This window comes from Trachypithecus francoisi, unplaced genomic scaffold, assembly GCF_009764315.1.
Source record: "Trachypithecus francoisi isolate TF-2019V2 unplaced genomic scaffold, Tfra_2.0 Lachesis_group20, whole genome shotgun sequence".
NCBI lineage: Eukaryota > Metazoa > Chordata > Mammalia > Primates > Cercopithecidae > Trachypithecus > Trachypithecus francoisi.
The window spans coordinates 37,051,721-37,079,101 of NW_022681466.1; the positions used below are offsets into that span (position 1 = coordinate 37,051,721).

Genomic DNA, 27,381 nt, shown 5'->3' on the forward strand with positions numbered 1-27,381 from the left:
CAGGCGTGAGCCACCGCACCAAGCCAGAAATGTATTCTTTTTACCTCTGATTTTTTTTCTCTGAATTAGTAGCCCTTGGCTTAAAGTTTCTTTCTTTCTTTTTTTTTTTTTTTTGAGCCAGAGTCTTGCTGTTGTCGCCCAGGCTGGAGTGCAATGGCATCTCTGCTCACTGCACCCTCTGCCTCCTGGGTTCAAGTGATTCTCCTGCTTCAGCCTCCTAAGTAGCTGGGACTACAGGTGCCTGCCACCATGCCCAGCTAATTTTTGTATTTTTAGTAGAGATGAGGTTTCACCATGTTGCCAGGCTGGTCTCAAGCTCCGGATTTCATGATCCGCTCGCCTTGGCCTCCCATAGTGTTGGGATTACAGGCATGAGCCACTGCACCTGGCCCTGGCTTGAAGTTTCTAACCATGTTAATAACTGGGAGTAGAATTTATCTCAGTAGTAACTGAGAAAGTAGGGGCCCTAGGGCACTAGGGGAAGTTCCTTAATGGGAGGATGAAAATTATGTGGGTTTAGCTGCATTTTAAAATTTTATAAAATATTTGAACTGAACTCTGTCTGGATTTCTCTGGGTCTTATAATAATAGTAACATATGAAATAGGGTCTTAAAATTACATATTTAAGCTTAAATGAAAATGGCAAAATAAAATGCTTAATAATCCCTATAAAGAATGGTCTTTTTACATAGAAACTAGCTAACTTAACCCCTAGTGAGTTGATAAGTTGTTGATTTAGCTTTTCTAACTACTCAATAAATACCAAACTTCTTAGGGAATTACATGTTCAAAGGTTCGGCAGCTTTGAATAACCTTGAACTCTCACCAACCATTCCATTACACTAAATGTTTATTAAACAGCCATTTCCGGGATAATTCTGTGCAGTATCTCTATATTAAGGAATATCATTAAAATCTCTTTAACGCCAGGCGCAGTGGCTCACACCTGTAATCCCAGCACTTTGGGAGGCCAAGGCAGGCGGATCATGAGGCCAGGAGATCGAGACCATCCTGGCTAACACGGTGAAACCCCATCTCTACTAAAACACAAAAGTTAGCCGGGCATGGTGGCAGGCGCCTGCAGTCCCAGCTACTTGGGAGGCTGAGACAGGAGAATGGCGTGAACCCGGGAGGCAGAGCTTGCAGTGAGCTGAGATTGCACCACTGCACTCCAGCCTGGGTGACAGAGTGAGACTCCGTCTCAAAAAAAAAAAAAAAATCTCTTTAACATACTCAAAGCAAATTTTTAAAATTTTTACCTTACTTTTATCCTATCATGTATTTAAAAAAACAAAAGATTAAAAGCACTTAACTGCTTTTAGGAAGGTGGATAAGCTTGTTACAAAACAGAATTACTAGGTTTCACAAATCTCCAAAACTTTGGGAATTGCTACTCCAACAACCACTATCCACAGCTTATCCCTAGAAAACTATAGTTGAGAGAGTCTTTTTTTTTTCCACTGGCATCTTTTCATTTCTTTGTCTTTTTTGAGACAGGGTCTCGCTCTACCTTCCAGGCTGGAGTGCAGTGGTATGATCACAGCTCACTGTACCCTCAACTTGCCAGACTCAAGCAATCCTCCCACCTCAGCCTTCTGTATAGCTGGGACTACAGACACATGCCACCATGCCCAGCTAATTGTATTTATTTCTTTATAGAGATATGGTCTCCCTACATTGCCCAGGCTGATCTCAAACTCTTGGGCTCAAGGGATCCTCTTGCCTCAGCCCCCCAAAGTGCTGGGATTACAGGCATGAGCCACCACACCCAGCTTACTGGCATATTTTCTGGAGAAAGAAAGAGTCTTAATTGTTTAAAAGCCTTTAGCTATGAAGCTATTACTAGTTTTTACATTTGATTCACTGTATGTGAGAATTGTTTATCAAAGAAAACTGTGGTTTGAATATATTAATTGCTGAAACCCAAGTTTCACAGAACAGGCAACAACTTTAAAACTGGCAATACCGCCGGGCGCGGTGGCTCAAGCCTGTAATCCCAGCACTTTGGGAGGCCAAGATGGGCGGATCACGAGGTCAGGAGATCGAGACCATCCTAGCTAACACGGTGAAACCCCGTCTCTACTAAAAATACAAAAACTAGCTGGGCGAGGTGGCGGGCGCCTGTAGTCCCAGCTACTCGGGAGGCTGAGGCAGGAGAATGGCGTAAACCCGGGAGGCAGAGCTTGCAGTGAGCTGAGATCTGGCCACTGCACTCCAGTCCGGGCGACAGAGCGAGACTCCGCCTCAAAAAAAAAAAAAAAAAAAAAAACTGGCAATACCTCAGCCCTTTTAATGACTCCACTGTAACCGTTTTCTTTGTGTCAATAAAGATGGCTTTATAAATATAGAGAAGAATGTGATAGTGACTAATTTGAAATGGTGATAATGCCTGTTATTGGCAGGGTTAGAGCTAAAGGGAGGAATCAAAGGCCTGTCTTCTCAACTCTCTATTCTCTTGTTTGTACATATAGATGAGGACAGAACTGTATTTCCTGTCATCTCAGAAGAATCGCCCCAGCCTCTTTGGAATGCCACTGATTGTTCCATGTACTGTGCATACCCGGAAGAAAGACCTATATGATGCAGTTTGGATTCAAGTGTCCCGGTTAGCGAGCCCACTCCCACCTCAGGAAGCTAGTAATCATGCTCAGGATTGGTAAGTTCAGGGGATCCATCTAAACCTGTGGTTTCAAAACTCTAGAAAAATAATTTATATGAATTCTGTGTGACTGATAGGACCCAGCCTGTGTCACGTTAATCACTCTTGGAAGAACCACGCAGAAAGCATACAATTCAACCATTTGGTTTGTTATTTGGAGTAGGAGAGACTATACAGCTTCCTTTTGCCAAACATTCTAGTGTCTAATAATCCTTCCATTCTCTAATCTTTTGCCTCGATTTGTCCTGCTAATGCTTCAAGTAATATCCTTGTCTTCTGTGTTGCAAAAGTAGAGAGTATGAATTCACCAGGAAATTTGTATAATCTCAGTCCTCTGAAATTCAGAATGAGAGTGATTGCATATATAAACTCTGAAAAGTCTCATGATACAAAAAATAATTCTGTTGGATTATTTCCATACCCTGTCATTCTTTTTTCTTTTTCCCATACCATGTCATTTTAACATGAAGTAATTTCACAAATCTAGATAAAAGTAATAAATATTTTCTGTTTTCTTTCCCTTTTTCCTACCACTGTTCTCTTTGATTAGTAGGGATTGTGATGATGTCTTATTTTTATCTCAATGAAATTGTAGATCATTTTCTTTTTCTTTTTCTTTTTTTTTTTTTTTTACGACAGAGTTTCGCTCTTGTTGCCAAGGCTGCAGTGCAATGGCACAATCATGGCTCACTGCAACCTCCACCTCCCGGATTCAAATTATTCTCCTGCCTCAGCCTCCCAAGTAGCTGGGATTATAGGCATGCACCACCATGCCTGGCTAATTTTGTATTTTTCATAGAGATAGGGTTTCTCCATGTTGGTTAGGCTGGTCTCAAACTCCCAACCTCAGGTGATCTGCCCACCTCAGCCTCCCAAAGTGCTGAGATTATAGGTGTGAGCCACCACAGTGGGCCTGTAGATCATTTTCTTGCTATCATGGTACAAATAAGAGTTCTGTTTTATGGGAACTAAAAAAAAGTTCTTTACTTATTTGTTATGATATGGGGTCTTCTGATGATTAGGGTAGGGCTTAGGATAAATCTTTTTTTTTTTTTTTTTTTGAGGCAGATTCTTAATTTGTCATCCAGGTTGGAGTGTAGTGGTGCAGTTTTGGCTCACTGCAAACTCCACCTCCAGGTTCAAGTGATTCTCATGCCTCAGACACCTGAGTAGCTGGGATTATAGGTGCTCGCTCACAATCACACCCAGCTAATTTTTGTATTTTTAGTAGAGACAGGGTTTCACCACGTTGGCCAGGCTTATCTCAAACTCCTGGCCTCAAGTGATCCACCTACCTCGGCCTCCCAAAGTGCTGGTATTACAGGTGTGAACCACCACACCTGGCCAGATTTAAATTTAAAGATTTAAATAAATCTTTACAGCCGGGCGCGGTGGCTGACGCCTGTAATCCTAGCACTTTGGGAGGCCGAGACGGGCGGATCACGAGGTCAGGAGATCGAGACCATCCTGGCTAACACAGTAAAAACCCCGTCTCTACTAAAAAATATTAAAAAACTAGCCGGGCGAGGTGGCGGGCGCCTGTAGTCCCAGCAACTCGGGATGCTGAGGCAGGAGAATGGCGTGAACCCTGTAGGCAGAGCTTGCAGTGAGCCAAGATCGCGCCACTGCACTCCAGCCTGGGCGACAGAGCGAGACTCCGTCTCAAAAAAATAAAATAAAATAAAAATAAATAAATAAATAAATCTTTACTTAAATAAGTGATTTATTTATTTTTATTTTGTATTTCTTTGAGACAGAGTCTCGCTCTGTTACCCAGGCTGGAGTGCAGTGGCGCAGTCTCAGCTCAATGCAGCCTCTACCTCCTGGGTTCAAGTGATTCTCCTGCCTCATCTTCCCAAATAGCTAGGATTACAGGTGCCCGCCACCACACCTGGCTAATTTTTTTTTTTTTTTTTGAGATGGAGTCTTGCTCTGTTGCCTAGGCTGGAGTGCAGTGGCGCAGCACTATCTCAGCTCACTGCAAGCTCCATCTCCTAGGTTCACGCCATTCTCCTGCCTCAGCCTCCCAAGTAGCTGGGACTACAGGCACCCACCACCATGCCTGGCTAATTTTTTTTTTTTTGTATTTTTGGTAGAGACAGGGTTTCACCATGTTAGCCAGGATGGTCTCGATCTCCTGACCTCATGATCCACCCGCCTCAGCCTCCCAAAGTGCTGGGATTACAGGCATGAGCCACCGTGCCCAGCCTAATTTTTGTATTTTTAGTAGAGACAGAGTTTCACCATGTTGGCCAGGCCGGTCTCAAACTCCTGACCTCAAGCGATCTGTCCGCCTCAGCCTCCCAAAGTGCTGGGATTACAGGCATGAGCCATCACACCCAGCCAAAATAAGTAATTTAAATAAATAATTATTTGAAGTATTTAAGATTTAAATAAATCCTAAAGGAAAACTGCAAATAATAGATAAGCAGTTCAGTTGATGAATGTTGTGTTTAGTAAAGATGAAAGTTGGACAAGATTAAATTTGAAGTGAAGTAATTGAATTAAAGGGCTTCTAGACTAGGGCTTTTCCTAGGACTTGCTAATTAATTGGATGTGGAGCATAGGGAAAGAGGAATCCAGGCTGCCTTTTTTGTTGTGTTTTTTTTTTTTTTTTTTTTTTTTTTTTTTTTTTTTTTGAGCTGGAGTCTTGCTGTGTCGCCAGGCTGGAGTGCAGTGGCACGACCTTGGCTTACTGCACCTCTGCCTCCCAGGTTCAAGCAATTCTCCTGCCTCAGCCTCCCGAGTAGCTGGGAGTACAGGTGCATGCCACCACGCCTGGCTAAGTTTTGTATTTTTAGTAGAGACAGGGTTTCATCGTGTTGGCCAGGATGGTCTCGATCTCCTGACCTCATGATCCCACCTCAGTCTCCCAAAGTGGTGGGATTACAGGCATGAGCCATTGCACCCAGCCCAGGCTGGCTTTTTACCCTGAGCAATTGTTTGTGAATTGTGGTACAATTTAATGGAAAAAGGAAAACTGGAGAAGGAGCATGTTTGGGCAAGAAATGATGAGAATCAAGTTAGGTTCAAGAAGTCTATTATATATTCAGGTGAGAAATTCACTTGAATGCCCTTTGCTGGAGATATAAATATAGATGTCATCAACAAATAGGTGATATTTAAAGCCCTGAGACCAGATGATTAACATTTAGAGAGTGAGAGTTAAATAGAGAAGATTCCCATGATCTCTACATGAACTCTGAACTGAGTTCATAATGCATTCCGACATTTACAGATTAAAAAGGGAAAAAGAAGCGTCAAAAGAGATTGAGGCTGGGTGCAGTGGCTCATGCCTGTAATCCCAGAACTTTGGGAGGCCAAGGTGGGAGGATCACTTGAGGCCAGGAGTTCAAGACCAACCTGCCCAACATGGCAAAACCCCATCTCTACTACAAATGCAAAAATTAGCCAGGCATGATGGTACATGCCTGTAATCCCAGCTACTTGGGTGGCTGAAGCATGAGAATTGCTTCAACCCTAGAGGTGGAGGTCGCAGTGAGCTGAGATCGTACCACTGACTCCAGCCTGGCAGACAGAGCAAGATTCTGTCTCAAAAAAAAAAAAAAAAAAGAAAGAAAGATAGAGAGATTGAGAAGGAGCAGCCTGTAATGTAAGAAGAAAACCAGGAGTTAAGTGAAGAAAGTATTTCAAGAAAGGAGTGGTAGTCATTTCAAATGCTACAGAGGACTGGGAATTGCCCGCTGGATTTGATAAAATGGTCTTTGGTGATCTTTGTGAAAGCTATTTTAGTATAGATAAAGGAGTAGAGATTGGAATGGGTTAAAGAGAGAATGGTCCTTTGGACATTAAAAAAGATAGCCAGGCATGGTAGCTCTCACCTGATTCTAGTGGTACTTGGTAAAGTTATGGATGAAATAAGAGTGACCTGGAGTTGATGATTATTATAGTTGGGTAATGAATACGTGAGTTTTCATTGTATAGTTCTTGACTTATTGAGTGTTTATGTCAATGAATTTGAAATTTTAGATTAAATGAACGAAATCCTGGAATTCAGGGTCTATGTAGAAGAGTGACTATTTTCAGGGACAGTGGGTAAAGAGGAAAGTAAGGATTTCAGGGCAGCGATTGGAGGTTTCTCTTGGGTAAAAGAATCATTAAAATATTAAAATAGGGATGTTTGAATAAGTAAGTGACCCAAAAAGATAGGAGGTGGTGGTTGCAAAGTAGGATACTTGGAATTGATATATTGGAGGTAGAAAAGTTTGTATTCACAAGGTCTAGAATATGACATTTAGAGAGGGTTTACATATGGGGTAGAGGAAGTTATTGTTGGAAGAGAGAAGTTACTGTTGTGTTAATTGCATTGATGTTGATGTCACCAAGAATAATAACAGGAGAAGTGGTGGAGAAAAAACACAGTGAACTCGGTGCTGCAATCTTTAGTGAGTAAAGAAGGGATCTGCCTTCCAAGGAGGAATAGCAGGTGGCATAATTCAGTAGCACAAGCTACAAAGAAGCTGGAATGTTTTAGAAAAGGAAAGAAGAAGAAATCATGTACAAGTGGCATAGGAGTAAGGAAGAGATCTATTTTACCTCCAGGTTCTGGAATGTATGAGAATAAAAAGTGCAGGGGGGTAGGGTGTGGTGACTCACACCTGCAATCTCATCACTTCAGGAGGCTGAGGCAGGAGGATCATTTGAGCCCAGGAGTTCAAGACCAGCCTGGACAACATGGCAAAATGCTGTCTTTACCAAAAAATGGAAAAATTAGCCTGGTATGGTGGTGCGTGCCTGTAATCCTAGCTACTTGGGAGGCTGAGGTGGGAGGATCACCTGAGCCCAGAAAGGTGGAGGCTACCGTGAGCCATAATCATGCCATTGCACTGCAGCCTGGGTGACAGAGTGATACTCTGTCTCAAAAAACATGGAAAAAGTCTGCAGGAGAAGCAGGATTCTCAAGAAAGCCAGGCTTCATTCAGTTAGAGCAAAAAGGTAAAAGAAATTTTCAGAAGAGAAGTGCTGCTCAGCTTTCTAGGAGAGTGCTACTTGATTGTTTTATCCTGTTATCTTTCTTTTGATTCCTCACTTATTGCTGGCCTGATTTGGATATGGTACTAGACAGTACAGGCTATCAATGGTCATTCACTGGACGAGTTATGCAGAAAGATGGGAAGTCCTGTGTCAGATGTGATTCTCACTTTTGCCCTTACAGTGACTCTTTATCATGGTTTCATTACCTTCAGTAGCCCATGTAATAACCACTATCAGTTGCCAGATGAGCTGTAAAGTATGCCACTCTTATGTTATATTCCTTGCATTGCTTCTTTCTCCCCTACCTCCAGCTTTATTGAACTATAAGTGACATGTAGGAATTGTATATACATCTAAGGTGTACAACTTATGTTTCAATAACATGTATAAATTGTTGCATTGCTCCTTGTTAGGGCAAGGATGAGTAAATTTTTTTTAAAGTTGGAAAATTCACAGGGCCATCTTGACATAATCATTGACAGTTAAAAGAAGTTACTCTAAAAAGCTTATAACTCTGAGTAGTTAAGGCGGTACTTAGCATGTACCACATCAGCGATTCTGATTAAAGAAGACTTCTAAATATACAGCTTTCTGCAATGTGTCAGTGGTCTTGTCATGGAAAGATCTAATTATTTTAGTTTAATGTGAATTAAATCCTCTGATAGAATTAAGGCTGAAGGATAATTGGTATTTGATTTTATGATTAGCTTATCTTGTAAAATTTTCGTGGGCCACATGGACTCCCTTAGAGACATCTGGCAGTTGTATGTCTACCCTTCTGTAAACCCAGATACAGGATGAGAAGCCAGAGTGTATTTGGTACAGGGCTGCAGCTAATGGATTAGGGTAAGTAACATTGAGCTGTCAGCATGAGCATACTGCTGTGGCAAATGCCCCTTCCTAGGACTACTTCAAGAGAAGATGAAAAGGAGTTAGACCTCGAACCCAAAATGCTTCTTACACTTTTTTTGTTCTCTTCTGTTTCAGTGATGATAGTATGGGCTATCAATATCCATTCACTCTACGAGTTGTGCAGAAAGATGGGAACACCTGTGCTTGGTGCCCATGGTATAGGTAAAGTGACCTGCAAAAGAATTATTTTAGTAGAATTTCAGCTTTAGATATTATAAAATTTTCAAAAGACTTCCAGTTTTGAGAAGTAATTAGTGAACAATGAAAAACTTAAGAATTGGGCCGGGTGCGGTGGCTCAAGCCTGTAATCCCAGCACTTTGGGAGGCCGAGACGGGCAGATCACGAGGTCAGGAGATCGAGACCATCCTGGCTAACACGGTGAAACCCCGTCTCTAGTAAAAACTGCAAAAATACTAGCCGGGCGAGGTGGCAGGCGCCTTTAGTCCCAGCTACTCGGGAGGCTGAGGCAGGAGAATGGCGTAAACTCGGGAGGCGGAGCTTGCAGTGCGCCGAGATCCGGCCACTGCACTCCAGCCTGGGCGACGGAGTGAGACTCCGTCTCAAAAAAAAAAAAAGAAAAGAAAAGAAAAACGTAAGAATTGTGGCTGGGCACGTGGCTCACGCCTATGAGCGCTTTGAGAAGCCAAGGTGGGTGGATCACCTGAGTCAGGAGTTTGAGACCAGCCTAACATAGTAAAACCCCGTCTCTACTAAAAATACAGAATTAGCGGGGCATGGTGGTGCATGCCTGTAATCCCAGCTACTTGGGAGGCTGAGGCAGGAGAATCACTTGAACCCAGGAGGCGGAGGTTGAAGTGAGCCAGGGTCCCACCACTGCACTCCAGCCTGGGCAACAAGAGCGAAAGTCCGTCTCAAAAAAGTTTTTTACTTCCTTTTGAGGTCAATAGATAAGTTTTGCTTTTGAGACTTAGCTGATTTTATAAACTCTACAGTCCATACCAAATTCATAACTTGTGATAAACATTTATTACTCTGTAACTTCTCCTCCCCCCCCCTTTTTTTTTTGTTTGAGATGGAGTCTCACTCTGTCACCCAGGCTAGGGTGCAGTGACTCAATCTCAGCTCACTGCAACCTCCGCCTCCCGGGTTCAAGCAATTCTCCTGCCTCAGCCTCCCGAGTAACCGGGACTACAGGCGTGCACCACTGTACCCAGCTAATTTTTGTATTTGTAGTAGAAATGGGGTTTTGTCATGTTAGGCTGGTCTTGAACTCCTGACTTCAGGTGATCCACTCACCTTGGCCTCCCAAAGTGCTGGGATTATAGGTGTGAGCCACCACGCCAAGCCTCTCCTTAGATATAAGTAAGTTTGCCAGTTCTGAGCACAGTAGAACAGTCTTTACTAGACCTTGCTGGAAATCTGTTCTTGGTTTTTAAAGAGTTATGGAGATTGATTGGTCATTGCTGTTACAACAGTGAAAGTGCCTAATGATACTAAAGTCCACCTTTAGAGAACTGCAATAGACTTAGCAAACTGAGTCTAAACTAGGCATTAGCTGGGCACGGTGGCTCACACCTGTAATCCCAGCACTTTAGGAGGCCAAGGCAGGCAGATCATGAGGTCAGGAGATGGAGACCATCCTGGCTAACACGGTGAAACCCCGTCTCTACTAAAAATACAAAAACTTAGCCGGGCGTGGTGGCGCACGCCTGTAGTCCCAGCTACTCGGAAGGCTTAGGCAGGAGAACCCAAGAGGCAGAGCTTGCAGTGAGCCGAGATCATGCCACTGCACTCCTGCCCAGGTGACAGAGCGAGGCTCCATCTCAAGAAAAAAATAATAATAATAATAAAGTAGGCATTGGAACCATGACTTAATATTATATCCTCCTCCCCTACCCCATCTCCCACCCCACCCCTGCAACTCTATAAACTTTTTTTTTTTTTTTAATAGAATCTCACTCTATCGCCCAGGCTGGAAGTGCAGTGGTGCGACCTTGGCTCACTGCAACCTCCGCCTCTCGGGTTCAAGCAGTTCTCCTGCCTCAGCCTCCCGAGTAGCTGGGATTATAGGTGCCCACCACCATGCCTGGCTAACTTTTATAGTTTTAGTAGAGACAGGGTTTCACCATGTTGGTCAGGCTGGTCTCGAACTCCTGACCTCAGGTGATCCACCTGCCTCGGCCTCCCAAAGTGCTGGGATTACAGGTGTGAGCCACCATGCCTGGCCTTTGTAAACTTTTATATGCATTTATTTAATCTGCCATTTTACAAACAAGGAGCTAGGTGTTATACCAGATAAATTGTCCTACCTCAGAGCATTAAATAACTGAATTTGGAATTTCTTGAGTGCTGTAGTATCTCAAACAGCCAATTCCCATGTCATTTATTTGCCATAAAGTTCACATCTTCCTGTGATTAACAGATGGTTATCAAGTACTTTGTAAAAATAAAGACTTGAACAGTGAAAAGCATGATTCCCTGAAATGATAATAATTATTAATAAATATCCTTACATTTATCAGAGTCTGAAGTTAGAAGCTCATAACAAATTGTGAGGCCCAAGAGGAAAGCAGAAAAGTAGGAAGGGAGAATATTTTTTATGAAGAAAATTTAGATTCCTTCATAATTATTTCTTCCTCTGTGGATCTTTTCCCCCTTTTTAGATTTTGCAGAGGCTGTAAAATTGATTGTGGGGAAGACAGAGCTTTCATTGGAAATGCCTATATTGCTGTGGATTGGGACCCCACAGCCCTTCACCTTCGCTATCAAACATCCCAGGAAAGGGTAAGTATTTAGGGCCACCATAAAATGGTGGTTTTTATATGGGAAATTTCCCCTGGTGTAACTATTATGCCATTTCTGTTTTAGACAATTTAAAAACAACCAGAAAAACCTTCATTGGGATCCTCTGTGGCACCTAATATATTGACATGTTTGCTTGGGCTTTTTCATTTTCCAGCTTCTGGAGTTCATTGTATTGGGGCATTGTCTTTGTCCATTTTGTGGTGCTGTAACACAGTACATGAGGCTGGTAACTTACAAAGAAGAGAGGTTTATTTAGCTTACTGTTCGGCAGCCTGGGAAGTTCAAAGACATGGTCCTGGCTTCTGGCAAAGGCTTCTGTGCTGCATCATAACATGGCAGAGAGAATCAAAGGAGAACAGACACAGGCAAGAGGGAGGACCAAACAGGAGGAAGATCCTCGCTTTCTAACAGCCTGCTGTCTTGGAAACTCACTACTGCAAGAATGGCCCCAAGTATTTATGAGAGTTTCACCCCCATGACCCAAACACCTCCTACTAGGCCCCACCTAACAAGGCCACATCGGGGATCCAATTTCAACATGCATTTTGGTGGAGACAAACCGTATCCAACTATAGCAGGCATTAAATTTCAAAAATATTAATAAGTGAACCTTGAAACAAAATTGTGTCTGGCCATGACATATCAATAAGCATCTCTCTGTTAAATATTATTGAAGTTGCAGCATTTGGTAACCACAATTACTTAGTTCAAATGTGTCCCAGGGCTATAACTGCTACCTTTAATAGACATAGTGATCAGAAAAGTTAGAGAAAGGATTGAAATGTTTCAATTTTGGGTACCTGAGAACACATCTCAATGGCCACTCTTCACACTTCACATTCTTCTATTGTTGCTCTCTGACCAGAGCAATTTTTAAATTTTGAAAATGTTCCTTCAGAAATAGTTTTTAACTCCATACCTAAAAATGTTTGCCTCAGGCAGTTTTTAATCAACCAAATATTATTTGAAGGGTAAAGACATTAAGAATCTGATAGGTAAAAGCAACAGAGTCAAAGCAGTTTCTTAAGTCACATGAGGAATTGTAGTGGTTTTGCATTTTTATGACTCTTGATAGTTGGAAATTTCCTTTACTATTTTTTAAAGCATTCCCTTTGGATAAGTTAGTAACAGTAACTGACTTTTCTGTCTTGTTATGCTATGGAGGACTGGGGAAACTACCAATTCTAGACCTAGTTTCCTATTTAGATCCCAAAATATGCCCCACACACCAAGGCTCCTGGGAGCCCTTTCTAGCCAGAAATAAGTATAGTTTGTGGATGCTTGTCAAATGAAAGATCATTAGGCTAAACCTAAAGAAAGCTGAAGAGAAACTAATGTTCTAGATCATGCTCACTAGCAAGGAGGGAAAATTTTACCAGTTGATAGATTCATAAATCTTTGTCAGCACAAAATCTGATAGGGCATTATTCTGACAAGACATTACTGTCAATGATGATAGATTATTTGGCTCTATAAATCTCTTCCCCTTTTTAACAAGTCCAGTGTGCAATCTGAAAAGCTCTTTAGGACATCCTGCCTATAGGAAACGGCCTACGTGACCTGTTAAATGTTACCCTACTTCCACTTTCAGTGATGCACTTAGGATACCATGGAAATGAAGGGCTATTGATGCCTTGCTAGGGAGTGGGGCCATATGACTAATCTGGGTTCCCCTACGTGTAGGGTTTCTGTATGTGCTTAGAAAGTCACATAGACAAAAGAGATACCTTGGTTCAAATTGGGATTATTGCCCATATGCTTTATATTTTTTATTCAAGTGATTTCCCTTTTAGGAATTTATCTGAGGGGAGAATACTCTGTAATTACTCCATAATTTGCAGGCAAATATCATCATAGCATTTTTTAGGAGAGTAAAACTTATTAACAACTTACACTTTTCTCACATTAGAGGAATGGTTAAATAAAGCATGGTGTGTTCATTGGATAAAATATAATGCAGTTGTTGAAAATGATTACCAGGAGTTTTTGCTAACATTTACGGGAATATGCTTATAATATGTGAAAGTTTTTTTAAAAACAAGACATAAAGTTGCATATACTGGAAATAATACCTTCAATATTGAAAAAAATACTATTTAGGAAAAAGGACAGAAGAAAATCTGCCAATATTTTGACAGTGGTTGCCTTTGTATTAACAATATAAAAGGATTCCCTGCCTTTTTACATTTTTCTCTGCTTTCCAAAATTTCCACATGAATATTATACCTGGTAATCAGAAAAAAAAATAGAGGGGCAATCACTCTTATCCTTTACATTTCTCCCCTGTTTGGACCTCAGATTCCTCAGTAGAAAATTAAACTAGATGCCAGCCTGGGCAATATGATGTCACCCTGTCTTTACAAAAAATGCACAATTTAGCCAGGTGTGGTGGTGTGCACCTGAAGTCCCAGCTGCTTGGGATGCTGAGGTTGGAGGATTGCTTGAGCCCAAGAGATCAAGGCTGCAGTGAGCTGTGATCTCGCCACTGCACTCCAGCCTGGGTTGTAATAGAGCAAGACCCTGTCTCAAAAAAGCAAAAAAAAGAAAGAAAATTAAACTAGACAAATTATTAGGCCTCTCTCCTTTCTTAATAGTCTTACAAATATATATAAACTATTACTTCATTTCCCATGTTTTGTGTTAAAGAAGAACTTTAAAGCAACTTTGAAAAAGAAGAGGGTGCCTATAAGTAATTTATAGACTGTTTAATAAATTAAATAGAGTAGAGGATCTAAGCATAGATCCCAAGAGGTAAAGGGAATCTTTATCACTTTGGGAAATTTTACTGATAAATAGAAATTATTGTCAGTGCAGTCCATAAATATGTTTTTTATCAGCCTTCTTTCCTCCCTGTCTTCATCTAGCACTATAGCCTGTGTTCCACAGAAAATATAGTCAATAAAAATATAGTTGGTAGCATCTATAACCCTGATGCTTCACCCACCTTCCCATACATTAGAGGGACAAACAGAAGGATCCCAGCTCTGTGGTTCTTGATTGTTTGTCAGGTAGCAGCCAGGAATGGAGAGGGAAAAATTCTTTTTTTTCTGTTGCACTCTAGATCCTTCCTTCTCTCCTTCTTCTTCATTCCACACCACCCTCAACATACATCCCTGCACCCCACCTACTCTTTGCTCTCTCTCCTTTCTTATACTTAACTCCTTCTTGCTCCACAGCCTAACATGCTGATTAACAGGACCCCAAAGGTTTGGGTGGGTATTAGGGACCGTCTCAACAAAAGCAGCACACTCTTGAGCTTGCTCTTCCTTTTGTTGCCATCTCAGATAAAAAGGCCCCATGAGGAGGAGACAGATAATTATAGACTTGGTATTCTGATAACTCTGTGTTACATGGGATCAGATGCAAATGAGTTGTACCCTGTAGGGTTTCATACTCTGCTGTGGTGTCTTCTCATGATGAGCTTTTCTGTGCCCTTATCTCACCCAGATCTGGCTTCTGCGTTTCATGTTATTTCTCCTAGCCTCTGTAAAGTCTGCAGCACACTAATAATGCTCTGGCTTTCTGATTAAATATAAATGGCTTTCTATCAGCACTCCTGGCTTGAGGGCCAGCTCACATGTAATCCCTTATGGGATTCCAAAGTTGTTAAATAAATGCAGTAATTTTTGTTTTTGTCATTTTGAAGCATTCAAAAATTTTTCAAGAAAAGCTATGGTCGGCTGCGCGCGGTGGCTCAAGCCTGTAATCCCAGCACTTTGGGAGGCCGAGACGGGCAGATCACGAGGTCAGGAGATCGAGACCATCCTGGCTAACACTGTGAAACCCCGTCTCTACTAAAAAATACAAAAAACTAGCCGAGCGAGGTGGCGGGCACCTGTAGTCCCAGCTACTCGGGAGGCTGAGGCAGGAGAATGGCGTGAACCCGGGAGGCGGAGCTTGCAGTGAGCTGAGATCCAGCCACTGTACTCCAGCCCCGGCAACAAAGTGAGACTCCGTCTCAAAAAAAAAAAAAAAAGCTATGGTCATATAAATGTAAATTTTATCCAGAATGTTACCAATGTAACATTTGTGAATAAATGTGTAGGTGCTGTATTTGCTTAGACTCTAGTTTGGGTTGTGTTTTCTTTTCCCTTATTTTTGAGACAAGGTCTCTCTCTGTCATCTGGGCTGGAGTGCAGTGACATAATCACAGCTTACTGCAACCTCTACCTCCCAGGCTCAAGCAGTCCTGCTGAGTATCTGGGACTACAGACATGTGCCACAACGCCCGGCTAATTTTTAGATTTTTCTTTTACAGAGACAGGGTCTCACTCTGTTGGCCAGGCTGGTTTTGAACTCCTGGATTCAAGCAGTTCCCCCACCTTGGCCTCCTAAAGTGCTGGGATTACAGGCATGAGCCACCATACCCAGCCAGTTGTATTTTCTTTTTCCTTATATAGAGTAAAATAAGGGTAAGTGACCGAGAGGTTGATGCATAGCTAGATCACCACTTTAAATGCCTTCCCACACACCCCTTTCCTCCTGTTCCCTCTACCTGCAGGTTGTCGATGAGCATGAGAGTGTGGAGCAGAGTCGGCGAGCGCAAGCCGAGCCCATCAACCTGGACAGCTGTCTCCGTGCTTTCACCAGTGAGGAAGAGCTAGGGGAAAATGAAATGTACTACTGTTCCAAGTGTAAGACCCACTGCTTAGCAACAAAGAAGCTGGATCTCTGGAGGCTTCCACCCATCCTGGTATGTTACAGTCCTACCTCTGAGAGAGTAGGAATCTAGCGTAAAAGAAAGAAGACATGAACAAACATGAGGTTTTATTATTTCTGAGAATAAGACCCTTCCTGCAGCAATGTTTCAAACACTTTCTGTACAAGGTTTTTATGTTGAGTATAGAGATGAATCTTTCTACAAATATTTGGTAGTTCCTTTTCCTAAAGAGCTTGTAACCTAGAAGAAGAGATCAGTCAGGTACACCAGTAACTGCAATTCAGTGCGATGTGAGAACTGCCTCAAGGGGTAAAACATGGTGAATTTGAACTTCAGGAGAGGGTGAACTTCTGGCTCTGTGGAGAGAGGAAGCTTAGGCTGGCCCTTTGTGGACTCTAGAAGAGCAACCGAGCCCAGAGGCAACACCCACTGCGCTGTCACATGGCTGTGGCACACTTCTGAGTTGAGTGTGTGTGCACAAGCATACCAGTGCACTGGGGGCTGTGTGGAGGCCTTTATGAAACCATATTTTTGAAGTCTTTAAAAAATTATGAAGAGTAAATGTTCTGTTATATATTCTCAAATATTCACATATATTTGACTTGTTTTTTCCATGTAAATTTTGTATCTTCAGAGCCCTTTAATGCAGATGTTTTCTACCTTTACTTCTCCAGATTATTCATCTTAAGCGATTTCAATTTGTAAATGGTCGGTGGATAAAATCACAGAAAATTGTCAAATTTCCTCGGGAAAGTTTTGATCCAAGTGCTTTTTTGGTACCAAGAGACCCGGCTCTCTGTCGGCGTAAACCACTCACACCCCAGGGGGATGAGCTTTCCGAGCCCCGGATTCTGGCAAGAGAGGTGAAGAAAGTGGATGCACAGAGTTCGGCTGGGGAAGAGGACGTGCTCCTGAGCAAAAGCCCATCCTCACTCAGCGCTAACATCATCAGCAGCCCGAAAGGTGAGGCCTGGGGGCCTTATGCAGGTGCTTTCTTGGGACTCCTGTAGGCTACATATGTTTCTCTGTCTTCTGTTCCAGAACATCAGGTTGGTTGGTGAAAGGAACCTATCTGGAATCAGATCTATCTGTATTTGAGCTGTGTAACTTTTAGCAAGAGATTCAGCGTCCCCGAATCTGTTTTCTCGTCTGTAAAATGGAGATAATACCAGGTTTACAGAGTTGAGAGTTTGACACATGGAGAGTAAAGCACTTCGCACAGTGCCTGATATATGGTAAACAGGAATGGTAGCTGCTGTCTTGTCCCCTTATAGCAAAAGTTCTGAGTTTTCCCATCTTTCAAGGGGTCTGGAGGATCAAAACTCTTTATTTTTATTTTTTTTATTTTTTATTTTTTTGAGACAGGGTCTCACTCTGTCACCCAGGCTGGAGGGCAGTGGTGCAACACAGATCACAGATCACTGCAGCCTCGAACTCCTGGGGTCAATCGATCCTCCCACCTCAGCCTCCTGAGTAGCTGGAACTACAGGCACACACCACTGCACCTGGCTAATTTTTGTACTTTTTGTAGAGATGGGGCTCGGCATGTTTCCCAGGCTGGGCTCGAACTCCTGTGCCGAAGGGATGCTCCTCCTTCAGCCTCCTAAAGTGCTGGGATGACAGGTGTGAGCCACTGCACCTGGCCCAAAACTATTTTCATAAAAATACTAAGACAATATGTACCTTTTCACTTTCATTCTCTCACAAGTGTACAATGGTGTGAGAGACAAGATGACATGGAATAATACTGTCACTTTGACAGTGAATTCTGTGCTAATGTATTGTACTTTCTCGTTCCTGTTTTAATTTCTAATATGGGAAATATTGATAGATAAAATTCACATAAAATTCTAAGGGTTCTCAGTAATTTTTAAAGGTATAAAAGGGGATGGGGTAAGAGGCTATGACCAAAAAGTTTAAAGCCTTACAGGATTTTTGTGAGACATAGAGGTAACAATGGACAGCAGGAAATTCCCAGTACCATGCCTAACAATAGGAAGTACTCAGTACATGGTGGTCACATTTTTTGTCTAATTTTACAAAGGAGAGGGATCTGTGTTTGGGAAAACTCCTTACTCTAATAGTTAGATGTTTTTCAACTGAATCTAACATAAATCGTCTTTCTGCTATTTTCTGAGTCCCTATAATGTACTTTACATTTTCAGGACATTGTTGCTTAAGGGACTTGGCATTGAAGAAGACAAAAATGTAACTTACTGGCTACATAATAGGAACTAAAGAGCAGCCAGTCACGACTCCCCTGTCTTTACCTTTGTGTGTACAGTTGTGAAGCTAACCTCAGAGTTAGCATTTGGGGCTGGCTTACCTTGTGGCATTTGGATTTGTGAATCTTTTCTTCTGTCCTGTTCATAGGTTCTCCTTCTTCATCAAGAAAAAGTGGAGCCAGCTGTCCCTCCAGCAAAAACAGCAGCCCCAGTAGCAGCCCACGGACTTTGGGGAGGAGCAAAAGGCTTCGGCTGCCCCAGATTGGCAGCAAAAATAAACTGTCAAGTAGTAAGGAGAACTTGGATTCCAGCAGAGATAATGGGGCTGGGCAGATCTGTGAGCTCGCTGACGCCTTGAGCCGAGGGCATATGCTGGGTGGCAGCCAACCAGAGCTGGTCACTCCTCAGGACCATGAGGTAGCTTTGGCCAATGGATTCCTTTATGAGCATGAAGCATGTGGCAATGGCTGTAGCAATGGTCAGCTTGGAAACCACAGTGAAGAAGACAGCACTGATGACCAAAGAGAAGACACTCGTATTAAGCCTATTTATAATCTATATGCAATTTCAGTAAGTGGTTCATTATATGGTTTTCAGAGAGTGGTCTGTGTTTTCTTCAGTTGTCTTCATGTATTCATCAGCAAGTATTTTTCAGGTCCTGCTTATTTCGTAGCATTGAGCTTAGTGATAGACAAAGTTAACATAGAAATCTTGGCCTGTCCAGGTGTGGTGGCTCACACCTGTAATCCCAGCACTTTAGAAGGCTGAGGCAGGAGGATAGCTTGAGCCTAGGAGTTAGAGACCAGCCTGGGCCCCATCTCTACAAATAATTTTTAAATGGAGCTAGGTATGGTAGCATGTGCCTGTAGTCCCAGCTACTTGGAAGGCTGAGGCAGAAGGATCACCTGAGCCCAGGAGGTCAAGTCTTTAGACAGTTGTGATCACTCGACTGCACCCCAGCCTGGGTGATAGAGCAAGTCCCTGTCTCAATAATAATAATAATATAGTAATTACAATTATAAAATGATTGTTTATCCACACAAGACTTGAAGCTTATGACTTTTGAATTTTGCTTTTTGCTTATTTTGGTTTTAGAAAAAGAGAGTTCTAAAATATTTTTTCACCTACTGATCATTTACATGATCCGTGTTCTCCTACTCAGATCCTAGTGCTATACCCTGGCCATAGTACGGTTAACTACTAACATACCTCCACTCTCTTATCTCTTACAGTGCCATTCAGGAATTCTGGGTGGGGGCCATTACGTCACTTATGCCAAAAACCCAAACTGCAAGTGGTACTGTTACAATGACAGCAGCTGTAAGGTAAACATTCTCAAACTTTGAATGAAAGTTAGAAACAGAGTATCAACAGAACTGGGGAACATTTGTTGAAATAATGGACTATCTCTTGAATAGGAAATAGATATTTCTATTAGAATCAATATAGAGATGCTGTCAGTATTAAAGGAACAAAAGTGATATGCAGAGTAGGGAATGAAAAAATGAGTAGTGGGGAAAAATGAAGAGTTAGTTGACTGGTCGCAGTAGCTCATGCCTGTAATCCCAGCACTTTGGGAGGCTGAGGCAGGCTGAGGAGGTGGATCACTTGATGTCAGGAGTTGGAGACCAGACCGGCCAACATAGTGAAACTGCATCTCTACTGAAAACACAAAAATTGGTCAGGCATGTTGGCGCATGCCTATAATCCCAGCTACTCGGGAGGCTGAGGCAGGAGAATGGCTTGAACTTGGGAGGTGGAGGTTGCAGTGAGCCAAGATTGCTCCACTGCACTCCAGCCTGGGCAACAGAGAGAGACTCTGTCTCAAAAAAAAAAAGGGGGAGTTAGTTAATGTAAAAAGCTCCTATCTTCTAGACTGTTAGAATTTGATGGGGTTGGGCCGGGCGTGGTGGCTCATGCCTGTGATCCCAGCACTTTGGGAGGCTGAGGTGGGCGGATCATGAGGTCAGGAGACTGGGACCATCCTGGCTAATATGGTGAAACCCTGTCTCTACTAAAAATACAAAAAATTAGCCGGGCGTGGTGGCACACGCCTGTAGTCCCAGCTACTCGGGAGGCTGAGGCAGGAGAATCACTTGAACCCAGGAGGCAGAGGTTGCAGTGGGCTGAGATCACGCCACTACACACCAGCCTGGTGACAGAGCGAGACTCCGTCTCAAAATAAATAAATAAATAGAATTTGATGGGATTTTAGGTCATTCTTTTTTGGCTTGTCTATGGTCAAAATGTTTTCCCCAAAGCAAACATTGGAAATAATGGGGCTCATTTTAAAGGGGCAGGTGTGAGACAGCCAAACTAGTGAGCTTATTGGAAGCAATCAGGTTTAGTAATTGCAGAGGGTTGGTCTTCCCTTTCCTGGTAAGGATTTAGAGCCGTAATAGTGATGGCTTTTTGTTAAAGGTTTTTCTTGCCCTTTCAGGAACTTCACCCTGATGAAATTGACACCGACTCTGCCTACATTCTTTTCTATGAGCAGCAGGGGATAGACTATGCACAATTTCTGCCAAAGATTGATGGCAAAAAGATGGCAGACACAAGCAGTATGGATGAAGACTTTGAGTCTGATTACAAAAAGTACTGTGTGTTACAGTAAAGCTACCACTCTGGCTGCTAGACAGCTTGGTGGTGAGAGAGATGACTCCTTGTAGCTGACATTTGGCAAAAGTGTCACTGAAAGGCAAGCTAAATGTAGTTATTTTATCCTGTGACCCTGAAGCACAAAATAAAAATTCTAATTAAAATAGTTAACTTTAAGAGTAGTAATAATTTTATTTTGAAGTCTCATACAAGCTCTCCAATAGAGAACTTTCAGGCAGATCCCACCATTAGCCTGTAAACAAAAGGTTTGGCACCAGCCACCTGGGACCAAATAAGAATTCAATTTGTGCTTGTCCAGATATGAACAAATATGTAGTGAGTATAGAGTTTACCAATAATCATAACAAATATTAAAGATTTCCTGGGAGTCAAAGTAAAAAACAAAAAATTATAATGTTGTCTAGGGACGACATGATATGCTACCTCCTTTTTCCTGAAGTTTTATTCCATTATATTGACAAGATGGAGAAAGCAAGATCATGAAGGTGTGCAAATGATTCTTATGGCATGGACGAGGATTTTTCAATTTATTTTTAAAACTGTTTCGCTGCCCTTTCTTTGTCTTTCTTGCTTTTTGTTTTTGCTATTGTGTTTATGTTTGAGACACAACCAGTCATTGGTGGCAGGGGCATATAGTGGTCAGTCTGAAAGGGAGGCTCTCTTAAGAGCTATGTGCCTTCCACTCAGAGACCCAGTAGAAGACCCAGTAGAAAGAAAAAGCGTCCTGGGAAATCCAGCTACCATGGCCCTCCCAGCAGAGGCATCTTACATTTAGGATACTTCAAGTATCCTCAGAAATGTATTCTGCACCCCCGGCCCCGCCCATGCTGAGGGAAGGGGGCCAGTTGCCAATATTTGCACCATCTTCACATGCACATGTTGCAACAAGAGCTTCTGGGAAGGTAAGCAGCATCGGAGCTAGATCGCGTTTCACAATTAGTGGTTGTTCTTTTCCGTGTTTGCTTTGCACTTTAAAAAAGAGAGAACACATGCAGATGAACTTGCTTGTGTGTATTTGATGGCTCTAAGGGCTATAAATTACAAACAAAACACATCCCAGACATTAGGAGTTCATAAGTATATTTAATGAAATTGGTGGTTTTAGGAAGTCAACTGTAGTTTTGCTTTGTCTGCATGTCCAGTAATTTTTTTATTTTGATATTTGTCTTTTTTTTTAAATTTTACAGTAGTCATTGAAAGTTATGTTTCCTTGCTTACTTCATTCTTTCCTCCAATTATTCAAGACTGGAACAAAAGTATAAATATTATTTATTTCAGGTAGCATTTTTTTCATGTAGTTTTTAATATATACTTGAAGGAAATGTTTCACCTTATTTTTGGTCTTTGTTTATTCATTTAGATCCTGCAAGTTGATTCTCATTAATTGTCAGATTCCACTACCCTTTCTTCCTCATAGGTAGTAATTACCAATGTAACTAAGCATTTGTGTTCTGATATCTGAGGCCAGTAACTATTAATATCTAGTTCTCAAAGCATTTGGAAAGGTTATCTTAAATGGCTACCTAAAATGAAATCCTTTTCAGAGAAAATAGAATTGCAAGTAGGTAGGAGTGGCCTCAATTGTCTAATGTAATAAAGTCAGACAAAATGCATACTTTATAGTTTCAAGATTTTCAGTATATAAAATCTGCCCATTCCTACTTGGACATGTCCCATTAAAAAGTGGAAGATTTTAAATAATTTCTTTACAGATGTTTTATTTAAGCAGGTAGCACAATCTACTAATGTTGTTTGATCTGTGTTTGTTATACTGGTTGTAATTAATTTTTTTAATTCATGAACTAGCAGAAAATTTATTAAATTAACTATTAACTACATTGACCTTGTAAATTACTGTATAAACCTTGTTGACAATGCACTGACATTAGAAAGATGTTAATGTACATAAATAGAGTGTAAATAAAATAGTGTTGATGTACTGAAATATGAACTGTATAAAAAGTACTGGTAATTGTATATGGGGTGTACCTGTTTATCTGTAACTATTATCCAAACAAATTAAATACTGTGGATGCCTCTATGTGTTGTTTTTCCTCATACAAGTAAACCCAGAAAGTCAAATTCTTCAGCCTCCCTCTTTGTGATCCTGTTTTAATTCTCCTACTTGAATAATTTCTTTCTGACTTACAGAGGGGATGCTTCATCTCTGAGGCTGGAAACTCTGTAGGGCAGGATTCCCCACCTTCGGGGCTACAGACCAGTACTGTCCATGGCTTGTTAGGAACCAGGCTGCACAGCAGGAGGTGAGCGGTGTGCTGTATTTATAGCCGCTCCGACTAGCTCCCATTGCCTGAGCTCTGCCTCCTGTTAGATCAGCAGTGGCATGCGGTTCTCACAGGAGGACGAACCCTATTGTGAACTGTGTATGCTACAATCTAGGTTGTGCACTCCTCATGAGAATCTAATGCCTGATGATTTGAGGTGGAGCAGTTTTATCCTGAAACCATTCCCCCTGTCCCCCCAGTCCGTGGAAAAATTGTCTTCCACGACACCGGTCCCTGGTGCCAAAAAGGTTGGCAACCACTGATGTAGAGGGTAGAACAAGATCCTTGCAGTGACCAGGTGACTTTAAACATGGCTCACATCCCTTTTAGAAAGTTATGGCAGGGAAGCAAGTAGAGAGCAGGTGGTAAACTGAGGATTGGTGCCTACACTGGTACCTACAGGGGGTCCTACAGTCATTTTTGTGCAGATCAGGAGATGAGGGGAAGAGAAGGAAAGCTGCTCATTTGCATAATGCCTTGAAATGACTCTAGGTTTGTAGGGGGCACTGAGAAGCCAGATATCCCTAGTTGTCTGTCTGGGAGATCCAAGGAGACAGTTGGCAGTGTTGAGAAGAAATGAAGGTGACAGCTGTAGGTCCTTCACCCTTGGCTTCTATTTGTTCACCTATAAAATTAAAATAACGTACACTCAGGCTTGTAAGAATTAAATGGACACCCCAGCACTTTGGGAGGCCGAGGCGGTCGGATCACAAGGTCAGGAGATCAAGACCATGGTGAAACCCCGTCTCTCCCAAAAATACAAAAAAAAAATTAGCCGGGCGCGGTGGCGGGCGCCTGTAGTCCCAGCTACTCAGGAGGCTGAGGCAGGAGAATGGCGTGAACCCGGGAGGCGGAGCTTGCAGTGAGCCGAGATCGCGCCACTGCACTCCAGCCTGGGCGACAGAGCGAGACTCTGCCTCAAAAAAAAAAAAAAAAAGAATTAAATGGACACAAATGCCTGGCACAGTTGCTTGGTTTTTTAAGTGCTCAGTCCAACGATATTCAGTCCTATCTTACAAAGAGGGTTTTTTTGGTTTGTTTTGTTGTTTTTTTTTTTTTTTACCTCTTTACCGACTCTAAGAGAGTTTAATAGCCCTCTGTTCACATTTTCCAAAAACAAGAATACACATTAAAAATGTATAAAATGGGCCAGGCCCAGTGGCTCATGCCTGTAATCCCAGCACTTTGGGAGGCCAAGGCAGGCAGATCATCTAAGGTTGAGAGTTCAAGACCAGCCTGACCAACATTGAGAAACCCCATCTCTACTAAAAATATGAAATTAGCCGGGCGTGGTGGTGCATGCCTGTAATCCTGTAATCCCAGGGAAGCTGAGGCAGAGGTTGCAGTGAGCCAAGATCACGACATTGCACTCCAGCCTGGGCAACAAGAGCGAAACTCCGTCTCAAAAAAAAAAAGGTATAAAATGAAACATGTTGAATCAGCAGCAGTGGCAGCTTGTTTAAGGAAAGGAACAAACAGAAAATTAATACAGAGGCCGGGTGCGGTGGCTCAAGCCTGTAATCCCAGCACTTTGGGAGGCCGAGGCGGGTGGATCACGAGGTCAGGAGATCGAGACCCTCCTGGCTAACACGGTGAAACCCCGTCTCTACTAAAAATACAAAAAACTAGCCAGGCGAGGTGGCGGGCGCCTGTAGTCCCAGCTACTCGGGAGGCTGAGGCAGGAGAATGGCGGGAACCCGGGAGGCGGAGCTTGCAGTGAGCCGAGATCTGGCCACTGCACTCCAGCCTGGGCGACACAGCGAAACTCCATCTCAAAAAAAAAAAAAAAAAAAAATTAATACAGAAAGTCAAAAAATGAAGCACAACTCTTTTAAGTGCCAGTCTGTTTTTAGGTTTCTTTCTTTCTTTTTTTTTTTTTAATAGAGGCAGGGTCTTACTCTGTTGCCCAGGCTGTAAATGCAGTAGGGTAATCATGGCAGCCTCGACCTCCCAGGCTCAAGCAATCCTCCTCCCACCTCAGCCTCCCCAGTAGCTGGGACCACAGATGTGTGCCACCACACAGCTAATTTTTGTAGAGATGGAGTTTCACCATGTTGCCCAGGCTGGTCTTGAACTCCTCGGCTCAAGCTATCTGCCCATCTCAGCTTCCTAAAGTGCAGGGATTATAGGTGTGAGCTGCCATGGCTGGCCAAGGCTGTCTTTTAAAAAGTTAAAAATGGTCTGGTTCAAGGCCAGTCTGAGCAATATGGCGAGACCTCATTTCTTAAAAAAAAAAAAAAAAAAAAAAAAAAAATCAGCTGGGTGTGGTGGCCCATGCCTGTAGTCATCCCAGCTACTCTGGAGGCTGAGGTGGGAGGATTGCTTGAACCCAGAAGGTTGAGGTTGCAGTGAGCCTCGATTGTGCCACTGCATTCCAGGCTGGGTGACAGTGAGACCTTGTCTCAAAAGAAAAAAAAAGCCTTGGAAGGACCAGCCTCGGGAGATGGGCAAGCACTTTGTTTCTAGTTTCTGAATGGCTCTGTGTGTTGAGAGGTCTTGAGCCTCCCAGCCTCTCTGGCTGAAGGTGGCGATTCAGCGTGGAGTCTCTCCACCACTTGGTGGCATTGCTCACAGTGACTTCTTACTTCTAAATACCATTGAATTGGAGCGAGTAAGATGATTTGCCACATTTTTCCCAGCTAGTTTGGAGGCTGAATATAGAATTTTACTAGGACACACCAGAATGTGTAACTTGGGGAGCAGCGATCCCAGTTTCCCTTGATAATGTACCAACAGCTTCCTTAGTATTGAAATCACAAGTTCAGAAATGCACACACCTCTGTGATCAGAGTTCCATAAAGGAGAAAGCAACAAAAAGAGGCCTTTTAAGTTTGCCAGACTTTCTGACCAGTGGGAAGCAAGAGAGTAGATAAGTGTGCAGCAGTCACAAACCCAGGCCTATGAGAACCTAGCTGGGAATAGGATGTAAGAGAATAGGGAGTGATGGGGACTCTAGTGAGTTCTAGGCACATGCCCATCTAAAGGCTCAATGTGACTGTTGCCCTGCAGGAATGTGGGCCCCAGTGTTCACCAAACATTTTTTTTTGTTTGTTTTTCCCATGAAGAGAAGCCAGAAACCCAGATATTAATACAAAGTATCCAGTTTAGAGGTGTTGGTAAATTTTTAAAATTTTGAGCACTGTGCTGCCCAACGAAGGTATCTGCAAGCCAGATACAAACCAGCAGTTCATGCCCCCTGGTAAGTAGAAAGGTCATAGATTTTGACCCCATTATGTTGGAGGTCAATTCTAGTTCTGCTGTTGCAACAACTGTAAACGAAAGTTTTCAGATTTCTAATGCCCAATGAAAATACCACTTTATTTCCAAAGGTTATTAAAAGGAATGGATCATGTATGTAAGTAGGCACAGAGCTTGCCACCTATTAGGTACTCAAAAGCATTCTTCCCTCACTTAAGGAAACAATACAGGCATAATATAACAATAATGTTATGATCAAGTTCATTATTAGGAGGCATGCACCCAAACAATAGGGGAGTGAGCACCTGGCAGCTCTCTGCTAGGTTCTGTGGCGGCAGCAGTTCCCAACCTGGCAATTCGTCGGCACCATCACAATCAGCCAGCAGCTTGTTGGATATGCTGAGTCCAGAGTCCCGCCCATTACACCTAATGTCCTGTGTCTATTACACCCAGATTTGTGAGATCCTCCTCTCCCATGCAGTCCAAGAATCTGCATCTAATGAGTTCCTCAGAGGAAGCTCTTTCGCAGCTAGTTTGCACTGGTCAGTGGGTTGGTCATTTATGGAAACCACTCCTCCAGGGAAGGAATAATTATTTCCAGTCTTATTAGGGAAAGATGATATGCATATGCACATGCGTAAGGAGGAGTGACAGTAATTAGCCAAAAGCTTTGTAGATATAATTGTCTCTGATGAAGTGCTGACTGATGACATCAGACAGTAGGCTGTTGACAGTGTATCCCGGGGAAAGCTAAATGCAAAAGGGAAGCGAACTGCCTCATGAAGTGAGATCAGGATTGCAGGGTCAGAAACATGGAGAGGGTGATTCAGATGGACAAAGGAGCAGAGGCAGGATTCAAGTGGTGCGTTTTGGAGGCAGTGCAGCCTGTTCGTGCTGAGTGGAAGATGCAAGAGGAACATAGACGATAACAGCAAGGCAGGAGCCATGAAGGCCTTTGAAGGTCAGGCCAGTTGTAATAAAAGTATTTCACATTGTCAGGTATCTTGGGATGGTTGCCAAACATTTTTCTATGGTTTGCATAAGTACATATCTATTTTAT

The 27,381-nt window shown here is 42.6% G+C and overlaps 2 protein-coding genes across 7 annotated transcripts in view; one reads left to right on the plus strand and one right to left on the minus strand.

Moving 5' to 3' along the window:
• Positions 1–22,879, plus strand: part of USP32 (ubiquitin specific peptidase 32) — a 225,218-nt gene extending 202,339 nt beyond the window's left edge. For 3 of the 6 annotated variants that reach the window (XM_033183782.1, XM_033183784.1, XM_033183783.1), the window contains 8 exons: positions 2,473–2,657; positions 8,643–8,729; positions 11,193–11,313; positions 15,836–16,027; positions 16,669–16,957; positions 18,368–18,789; positions 19,452–19,544; positions 20,660–20,833. In XM_033183782.1, coding sequence (XP_033039673.1) covers positions 2,473–2,657; positions 8,643–8,729; positions 11,193–11,313; positions 15,836–16,027; positions 16,669–16,957; positions 18,368–18,789; positions 19,452–19,544; positions 20,660–20,833 — 1,563 coding nt within the window. Of the gene's footprint in view, positions 1–2,472; positions 2,658–8,642; positions 8,730–11,192; positions 11,314–15,835; positions 16,028–16,668; positions 16,958–18,367; positions 18,790–19,451; positions 19,545–20,659 lie in introns of all 6 variants that reach the window. The other 3 variants (XM_033183779.1, XM_033183781.1, XM_033183780.1) reach the window with 2 other exon arrangements.
• A 3,868-nt stretch (positions 22,880–26,747) lies between these two features.
• Positions 26,748–27,381, minus strand: LOC117067994 (protein FAM106C-like). The gene is given in 2 exon segments (XM_033185267.1): positions 26,748–26,824; positions 26,827–27,381. Coding segments are annotated over 2 exon segments (519 nt in total). The 5' UTR covers positions 27,269–27,381.